The following is a 9656-nucleotide window of genomic DNA, read 5'->3' on the forward strand; positions in this document are numbered from 1 at the left end:
TCTGTGGCTGATGCTTTGGAGCTTCTAGGGCCTATCTACTTTTGACTATAAAGCTGCAGTCCCTTGCTGAAGGATTTTACCTTACAAATTTTCAGCAGAAAGCTGGGGAAGTTGGCAACAGGTGGCTTGCTATTGCATTCTCCTCTCCCTCTCATTTCTTGCCCCCTGCCTATTGCTGCCATTACCCATCAAAGCCTCAGGCTGAATCAGATGTAGAAAAACAGATGAAAAACGCAGGGTGATGCATCGGTGCTAGCCAAAATGACCCTTTCTATCCGCTCATCTCGGAAAGCTGCGATAGCAGCTCAGAGGGCTGCGCTTCATGATTTCGTCCCTCCCCGCGGAGGGGAGATGGGCAACATCATTATCAGCTGCCAGGGAGTCCTGACTCAGTGCCAGCAGTGGAAATGTCCTCGGATGTACTCCTCCTCTGCCCCAAGGGTGACTCGAACCTGCTGGGAAGTGGGGAAGGCGCTGGGAAGATGGAGGAAGAGCTGGAGGAGGGGGGAGACGGGAAGAAAGAGGTGCGAACTCAACCGCTTCCCTGCGATGATGTCATGGCAACAAGGTATGTCGACATGCTGTCAGGCGACTGGGGCAGGCTTTGAAGCTCTCCGGCTCTTCCCCGTTGCTGCAGGCTCGTGTCTGACTCGCTGAAAAATCTTTCGGTTAATATTTAATGCCGGCATTGAAGCGCTAAGGGTGGCAAGCGCCCCAGCTAATCCCCCTGCCTCCACTTTCTGACGGGATGCTAAATTGGGGCCGGGGGTAGGATTGCAAGATCCCCTAGCCCATGGATGGGACCCTCGGTCAGTAGAGTGGCTTCAGCCCATAGGGTCCCTGTCCCCGTCTGGCTCTAGGGCTTGGGAGGGAGGTCTCTATCCCCTCAGTCCAGTTTGGAGCTGGTTTGGAGCACTGGAAGAAGCGGGGGTTCTCACTCTCCCCTCAGCCTCCCAGGGCTGGCTCCGGAATAAAGAAATCTGTGGCCCTGCTTCGGGAGCCAAGCCCAGCTCCTTTGATGCGAGCGGTTAGCACATGGTTTTTGTTGGTGGTTGGTTTTTTTTTGTTGTTGTTTTTTTTTTGCTAAGCAATGACCTAACGATCCCGTGTTCCAGCTACAGCCCCTCCTAGGCGCCTTCATTCCAAACCGTACGTCCGGACTGGATCCAGCAAACCTCCCGGAGCAAGACGCCGTGTTCCCTTCCCTGGGGAAGCCATCTGCTCCCCTCCGCCCGACTCCTTCTGCAGGGCTTCGAGCTCGCCAGCCGGCTTGGAAAGCTCTCTTCCTCCTCCTCCTCCTCCTCCCCTTCGCCCCGGCTCCCATCGGCCATCTTGTTAGCGCAAGACGCCGGGAAGGGAACGCAGGGCTGGCTGAATCTGGGGCGGCTGATGGTGTCAGCCGGAGGCGGTTTCCAGGCAACTGTCGCGCCGTGGGACACGACGAGCCGAGAACACCGGGAACACCGCGTTCTCGCCGCACCGGCTGGGAGGGGGCCGAGCCCGACGCGGACGGAGCCGGCATGGGACGGTGCGGAGAGGGCAGCGCGAGCAAGAGGGTAGCGCAGGGATGGCAGCAGAAGAGGGAGGGGGGTCTCCAGCGTACCCCCCTTCTGCTCGCCGCTCGTCGTACCCTCCCTGGCTTGGAGCGAGGATGTCCAAGCTGGCTGCTGGTACATCATGCAGCGAGGAAGGACTGTGTGATGTATGGGATTTCACGTGCCCTCTTCGTCCTTTGGGAAATCAAAAAGAGGAAAAACGTCGCTCCGGACTCTGTACCCAAGCGCCCAGGCTTGTTGCGGGTGATCCCGTGCTTCTCTGTCCCTTAACGAATCCAAAGCTCCCTCCCTACGAGTCACCAACACAGCTCTGTGTCCCTGGGTGTCACTGGAAAAGTGAATTTCTTGTAGAAATGGGCTGCCCTTCCCTTCCGCAAGCTGCCAGTCCTCCCCAGCGCTTGAAGGGTCCCGCTGCCCCTCTCTCCCGATGCCAGAGGCAGCAACCCCGCTCCTGCCTGCCTCCCCTGCCTGCTTCAGAGGCCCTGGGAGCATCCCTGCCTGTGAACCTCACCTGCCTGGCAGCCCTTCCTTAACACTGCCAGCCCAGCTTTTCCCCTCCCAGGGATGCTGATACCCACATCCCCTGCATTTTACCTAATTTGAGTGTTTTTTGAAAGGGGGGCTGAGTACAAGTGATTTTGAATAGGTGGGGAAGGGTGATAAAACTGCTGTGGCTGAGCAGCAGGAGAAAAACTCTCCTGGATTACGAGTGTGTGGATATGATGGACACGGGGAATGGGGCTGCGTAGTGCTGGGCAGGGTGGGTGCTGCAGAGGGGCAGAACCGCTTTAATGCCCTGTATACCAAGAAATGTTCTGCAGCCCCGTGCGGGTGACGGCACGGAGGGACGGGACGGTGCGGGGGGTTATCTGCAGCCATCGCTGTCCCCGAGCCAGCCTTGCAGCTATTGATTTGGAACTTGCCCCGTTCACGCTAACCTTGGCAGTACCAACTCGCCCCTTATCAGCGCTGATAAACCCCGCCGCAACCTCCCGGCCCAGCGGCATCACCCCGTGAGGTGCTGCGGTGACAGATCTTTCCTACGACTCTCCCCTCGCACCGGTTGCTCTTTTGCTGCGATGCTCTAAATCCGGGACGCCTCGCTCCTGTTTTTGCACAGAGGCTGCGGCCGCACGGACTCTCTTTTAGCCCCGGGTGGGTGCCCACCCCTTGCTGAGCATCTCGGGTGAGGAAGGATGCGGCGCCGGCTGCAAACGCTTTTCCAAAGGAAATTTAAAGCCAGCCTCCTCTTCCTCCTGCTCTTGGCCCTCCTGGTACACCTGGCGATGGATTTGGCTCTCCCCGCAGCCCGCGGGCCCTGCGGCTGCGGTGCAAAAGCACCGAAAGCCTCGGGCGTCCCTTCAGGCAACCCCGTGCTGGCTGGCCCCAAAAAGCTGAGCCTGCGAATCCTTCAGGATTTCAGCGGCAGCAATGGCTCCTTGGAGAAAGGCTCCCAGCTGCAAGGAGCGAGGCCGCAAGCAAGGGATGGAAAGCCGGGGGTCCGGCACCAGCGCGGAGAGGGGAATGCGGGGCGGACCGAGGGATCAAAGCTGGCAGCACTCTTCGAGCATCCTCTGTACAACATCCCCATGCTGGAGGTGACAGAGAAGGACAAGCTGTTTGTCGTCAACCCCGTGGAGAAATTCAGCCTGCGCAGCAGCGGGAGTGACGAATGGTGAGGAGCGAGCTCAGGCCCGGCGTGTTTTTGGGGAATACGTGGGTTCGAGGGGACAAGCGGCAGGGAGAATACCTGTCGTTTCCTTGTGTAAACCAGCGTCCCACCCTGGTGGGGCCCCAGTTGCTGAGCACGCTCTTCTTGCGCCTCAAGTCTTCTCTTAACTCTGAATTTCTGGGCTGCTACCCGGGAGCCTGTAGCACACGGTGACGCCAAAGGAGACTCTTGAATTATTCATAGTATTATGTAGGGTATCTTTTAGGCCATCTCCTCGTCTCCTTTTCTTCCCCAATGCAGACTCTAGCCTTTGGTCTCTCTTTATATATTTGAGGAAGTCCCCACTCCAGATTTCTAACTGGTTTTATCTCCCTCTTCTGACATGTTGGAGATGCAAAGCCCGCAATGTAGGTTACCTTTAACCATGAGACCGTTCCCGTCCTGCATTTCGCAGGACATCGCCTGACCTCTTTAGGCTTGGCCGTATGGTGAGCTCACCGCTGCCGGCTGCCTATTTTTATCACTGGACTACTAACCTCTAATTAGGAGGGAAGATATTAAAAGCTTTAGCGTCAATAACACGTAGCAGCTTCCTTATGGAAAGCACACCTTCCAAACGTGGTGGCTGCTAAAATTGGGAGAGAATAAAAGCTGGTTTAAGAGCTGGTTTCTGCAAATGGGCATTTGCCTTGTCTCTGAGGACCACCTCACCTATGGATAACCATGGGAGATGAGTCTGGTTTTATGAAATTGGGGCACAGTCTGCATTTTCCTAGAGAGAGAGACGTGAATTTGGGTGATAGATGCCCTGGACCAGACTGGCCCATTGCAGTGCAGGTGGGCGCTGGTGCAGAAGCGGGGGCAGATACCCCCAGGAGCCCCCCTTGAATGCCAGCAAACTGCAGATTTGCAAGAGGCACAGAGACAGGGATAGTGCTAACCCAAACTTATCTCCCTGGGGAAACCAGGGGTGGGTGATAAACCCATCCAAGGGCAACTGGACTTTGAGGATGAGAGTTCAGCTCGGTGCTGGGGATGGCTGGGAAGCCCCAGTTCCTCCACCCTTGTTTTACGGATGCGTGTGTGTCCCCAGCGAGCGTTGGGGGGGGCGGCTGTAGCCGGCTGTATTCCCAGGAGCTAATCCCTTGGGGAAAAACAATGAGATGAGCTGCTCCGGCAGGGAAATAAAGGCACGGATGAGAGGAGCAGGATCAGCCCAGAGATTTTCCGCGGGGGTTGCGGGGGAAGACACTGAGCCCCCTCCGGCTGTGCTGGCGGGTCTTCCCGGCCACCAGCCACGGGTGGGATCTGCCCAAGTGCCAGGAGCCCCAAGGAGGGTGCACAGGGCAGGGCGTTTTGCCACCATCCAGGGCTTGCTCTGGGCTTTGCCCCACCTCACCCTCCATGCGCCGGCTCCCAGGAAGGGCCTGGGGACACGGGATCCATCCCGTCCCAACTAAACGCTGTCATTGTTGTTGGGGTGGTGGTGGCTGTCGGGCTGCAGGGTCAGCAGCAGTAAAGCCGAGACGCTCCTCCCGACAGGGAAGACGGCCTACGACACCTACCCTACCTGGCTCAAATTCCACGTCGGCATCAACCGCTACGAGCTGTACCCCCGCCGGGACCCCCTGATGCCCACCCTCCTCCGGGACTTGGCCACGCAGAGGATCGTCAGCTCGGGTACCACCTCCCTGCCTGCACCCCTGCCCGCACCCCTGCCCCGCTGCCTGCTGCCCACCTCCCTCATCCCCCTGTGCCCCCTTTCAGTCCAGAAGTCCGGCGGGACCCAGCTCAAGCTCATCATGACGTTCCCGAATTACGGGCAGGCCCTCTTCAAGCCCATGAAGTGAGTAGAGCCTGGGGGGACAACCCCATAGCCCACCCGCATGGTCCCATTAGGTGGTGAGGAGTGGCCGGAGGAGACCAAAGAGGGAGAAATGGAGAAATGCTTCGTGCGCTGCCTCGCTTCAGACCCCCACACCAAAATTTTGGTGAGCGGGGTGGTCCCCTTCCCCTCGCCTTCCTTGATGGTGCTTGCGGCAGGCTGGGCGCAGCTTGTGATGGGGTAGTGACCTCCAGTGGTGGAAAGGAGAAGATGGTCCCTGAGGACCATTCAGTCCATGAAGACTTCCCAGCCCTTGGGTTGGGAGCAGGGGGTGCGTGGCAGCCTGGCTGGGGGTTTGGGGCCACACCACCCAGCAGGGAGCAACTGGAGGAGACTGGGTCTGGCTGTGTCTCCAGTGGAACCAGGGACACAAGGTGAGGGGTGGTTTGGAGCCAAGCCCATGCTTGGGGTGACCCCATCCATGGCCATCACCCGCAACCCTCGCCTCTCCTCCCAGGCAGACCCGGGACCAGGAGACCCCCATCGACTTCTTCTACTTCTCGGACTTTGAGCGGCACAACGCGGAGATTGCAGCCTTCCACCTGGACAGGTGAGGGCAAGCTTTGCATCCGACTCTGCCCTCTCGTGACAGCAAAGCGGCAGAGAAAGCACTCCCTCCGTCCCACCTCTTCCTCCCCGTTGCAAGGGATACCTGCGTCTCGCAGCGGTTTTAATAACTTGCTGTGAAAACCAGCCGGGGTCAGCAAGACAATGATTCCAGGTTCTGTGTTTCAGGATCCTGGATTTCCGGCGAATCCCCCCGGTTTCTGGCCGTTTGGTCAATATAACGAAGGAGATCCGTGACATCACCACCGACAAGAAACTGGCCAAGACTTTCTTCATCTCCCCAGGTGAGCTTTCATGCCGTTCATCCTCTCCGGCGGCCACCAACACGGAACTCACCTGGAGCCGGCTGCTCCTGCCCCGGTTCCCCCTTGCACCGGGGCAAACCATCCCTTTGGGGACAGCTCCAGCTCCCGAGGAGCTCTGCTCCTCCAGGCCGTCCTTGCCATTGCTTTACTGGTGGCATGTGGCAACAGCGCACGGAGCATCCTCACCCGGGGCGGTGGTGGTAGCACGGCCTCACCCCGCATGGGGGTAGCAAGCCCGTTGCCTCGCCGCTCTTCGTCAACCTTTGCTTTGTCCCCACGGCCAGCGGGCAACGTCTGCTTCTACGGGGAGTGCTCCTACTACTGCTCCACCGAGCACGCCCTCTGCGGAAAGCCGGACCGGCTGGAGGGCTCCATGGCCGCCCTGCTGCCCGACAAGACTTTGGCCAAGCGCCGCTCCTGGCGCAGCCCTTGGCGTCGCTCCTACCACAAGAGCAAGAAGGCTGAGTGAGCCGGGGCATGGGGAAGGGGGGGAGTGGGGCAGCAGAGCTGTGGGATGGGAGGGGGCCGCCCCACGGCCGCTCTCATGACCCTGTCGTCCCCCCCCAACCCCGACCTCTGCTCGCAGGTGGGAGCTGAACCCCAACTACTGCGCTCAGGTGCGAGAGACGCCGCCCTACGACAGGGGCCATCGCCTCCTCGACCTCATCGACATGGCGGTCCTCGATTTCCTCATGGGTGAGCCCCGCCGTGCCGGTGCTGGGGGCCGCGGGGGGGTCCCTCGGGACCGGGAAACCCAAACGGCTCCGTGTCCCGCAGTACGGCGCCCTGCCAGGTTTGTTGGCCAAACCATTGCTCGAGCCGCAGAGAGCTGAGCTCTTACCCAAAAACGAGAGCAAAGGGCTGTGCCGTTAGGGCGCATCCCAGGCAGAAGCCGAAGGACGAGAGATGCCAGGGAGGAGATCCCAGCTGAACACCCCGGGCACGGGAAGCGCTTGCTGGCAAGCTCCCACGTGCAGCACCTGGGGAGCCGGGGCCGGCGGTGATGCTCCCCAGGACCCACGCCACTTCTCCCGTCCCCGGGGCTGCTCCTTCCTCCCCGCGCTGTCCATCCCCCCCCGCCATCATATCTGACTTGGAGAGCTTCCCATCTCCTCGTCCCCGGCCGCCCAGCCGTGCCTTTGCCATTACTTCTGCTCCATTTGCCGCTGTTGTCCCTCCACGGGGCTGCCGGGATGAGAAGGGGCCTGGAGGCCCCGGGGGCTCTGCTCGGGTCCCCCCCCCCACGGCCATGGCCACCAAATGGGCACCTCACCGGTGGTCCCAGCCCTTTTCCCCAGCTTCTGGGTTTCGGTCTCGCACCGGGAGGGTGCTCCGTGTCCCTGCTCCCACCTCCCGACCCACCACCCGATGGCAAATTTATTGCCCCGCCGCAGGCAACATGGACCGGCACCACTACGAGACCTTTGAGAAATTTGGGAACGACACTTTCCTGCTCCACCTGGACAACGGCCGCGGGTAAAGCGGGGTGGGTGCGGGGGGAAGCGATCCCAGCAAAGGGGCGAGGGGGAGACCACGGGTCTTGCCGAAACGTGTCCCACATGGGGCAATACCACCCCGACACCCACCGGCGGGCTTCTCCCCCCCCTTCCAGTTTTGGCACGCACTCGCGCGACGAACCGTCCATCCTGGCCCCGCTCCGGCAATGCTGCAGGTAAAGGGCTTCCCATCGCCCATCCCGGAGCTGCCGTCCGGCGAGAGGCTCCCGGCGTTGAGACCTCTCCTTCCTCATCTTCGACAGCATCAAGAAGTCGACCTACCTGCGGCTACAGCTGCTGGCCACCCAACCCTACCGCCTGAGCGACCTGCTGCGGGAGGCGTTGGCCACCGACCCCCTGGCACCCATCCTGACCGAGCCCCACCTGCGGGCGCTGGACCGTCGCCTGGGGAAGGTGCTGGCGACGGTGGGACGCTGCCTGGCCGGGGCGGCTCGCCGGGATGAGGTGGTGGTGGATGATGTGGGGTCGTGGGTGTGATATGGGGGTGGGGGGGGGCTCGGTACCCCGCCGGGCTGGGGTGTTTTGGAACGGTGCCGAGGGCGATACGGGGACCGGCGTGCAGTTCGGACTCTGCGTGGCGTCGGTTTTCGGCGGCGCGATGGACTGGGAAAGCGGGATGTAAGGATAGCCGGGACTGGGGAGGGTATTTAAATAAAATGTTGGCCTAGTGGAGAACACACAAGCTGGGATCTCCCCACCAGCGCGGTTTTCCCAGCCCCGGCCTGTCCTTGCGCGCCCGGACGCGTCGCTTCAGCCCTCCAAAGCCTTTTAGGAAAGGGTAGGGATTTTTCCTGCCTTTCCCCGGCGAGGCCTGCCAAACTGGAGTGGTTGGCAAGCTCCTTGTGCTTCTCTGCCCCCCCCACCTGGCGATGCCCCGGTGACCCCCAAAAAGAGAGCTGAGGCTCCCCACTGCCCGTGTGGGGAAACTGAGGCACCCAACCGCTCGCCGCTTATCCCTGCCCCGCTCTTCCCACTCCCACCCAAAAACCCCCACGGCTCCGGCGTTGCCGCCTCTGTCGCAACACCGGGGATGCAGCAAGGCGGGGGGGGGGGGCAAACCCCATTTTTTCCTCCCTCCCCAGCATCCCCCCCAAATCCCCCGGGGAACCGCCGCCAGCTCCCTCCTCACCCAAAAAAGTGGCTCTTCAGAGGGGACGGATTGACCCGGGACCGTGCACCCTATTTAGTGCCCGGTAGCTCAGCACCCAGCTTATCCCCTGAGCCCCCCCCGGGGGGGTTAATCCGCGGCAGAGGTTACGTGGCGCAGGGTTGGCATCGGCGCGGTCAGAGATAAAGGTGCCACGGGGGGAGGAGAGCTGGCCCCTGTCCCGGCCCGTCATCCGTGGGGCGATGGGAAGCCGAAGGAAAGGGCGGAAAAAAAGGGCGGCTGGCACAGTAGGAGATGGAGCTGCCCTGGGAAAGCCGGGCGGAGATTTAGGCCGGAACAAAAAATGGGCTCGAAAGGGAGAGGAAAAAAAAAAAAAAAAAAAAAGAGACAAAGAGGATCTGTCCGTGTTACACAACGGGGCTGGGGATTCTGAATCGGGGTTTGTTGCGGTGTGACCCCCCCGTCGTCCCCCCCCGACACCGGCAGCACGTCCTCGAACCCCGGCATGGGGAAGAAAAGGTTTCGGGGCTGTTTTGCAACAGGTTATTCCCCTGCTGTTGCCTTCATATTTTTTAACCTTTTCTATAAATGCCTTTTTAACACCATACCCAAACCCGGCAGAGCCGTTCCCGCCCCGTGTCCCACGGACGTGGCCCCCCCCCAACCGTGTCCAGACACAGGCAGCCGGTTCCCTCCCCCCCCCCCCATCACCCAAATCTTTTTCCGAGGCGTCGTCGGATTTAGTAACCGGAGCGTGGGAGGGCGGCTGTTTTCTCAACTCGGCGGCCGGTTTGCACAACGTCCCGGCCGTGCCCGTCGCCCGCTCGAGGTCCCACGGGAGCGGCCGGGTTTGGCTGGCGCTCCGCCGCCGAACCGGCCGGGCGGCGGGGAGAGGGGCGGGAACGGGGCGGCCGAAGCCCCGGGCCCCGGCGGAACCTGCTGGCCCGGTGGCGTCGGCGTGGCCACCAAGGCGTCGAGCGAGGCCGCCCGCGCCGCGGGGACGGGTTCGGTTGTGCCGTCGTGGCGGTCGGCGCGTGGGGGTGCCG

At 61.2% G+C, this 9656-nt stretch overlaps 1 protein-coding gene across 1 annotated transcript; it reads left to right on the top strand.

Moving 5' to 3' along the window:
- Positions 1-116: 116 nt before the first annotated feature.
- Positions 117-8391, top strand: LOC142041929 (extracellular serine/threonine protein kinase FAM20C-like). Its single transcript, XM_075051181.1, has 11 exons — positions 117-568; positions 1116-3231; positions 4733-4908; positions 4996-5074; positions 5571-5663; positions 5849-5964; positions 6270-6450; positions 6572-6681; positions 7380-7461; positions 7598-7657; positions 7745-8391. The coding sequence occupies exons 2-11, from the start codon at positions 2753-2755 to the stop codon at positions 7977-7979; spliced, it is 1611 nt and encodes a 536-aa protein (XP_074907282.1). The 5' UTR covers positions 117-568; positions 1116-2752; the 3' UTR covers positions 7980-8391.
- Positions 8392-9656: the final 1265 nt, after the last annotated feature.

This window comes from Buteo buteo, chromosome 19 (assembly GCF_964188355.1).
Source record: "Buteo buteo chromosome 19, bButBut1.hap1.1, whole genome shotgun sequence".
NCBI lineage: Eukaryota > Metazoa > Chordata > Aves > Accipitriformes > Accipitridae > Buteo > Buteo buteo.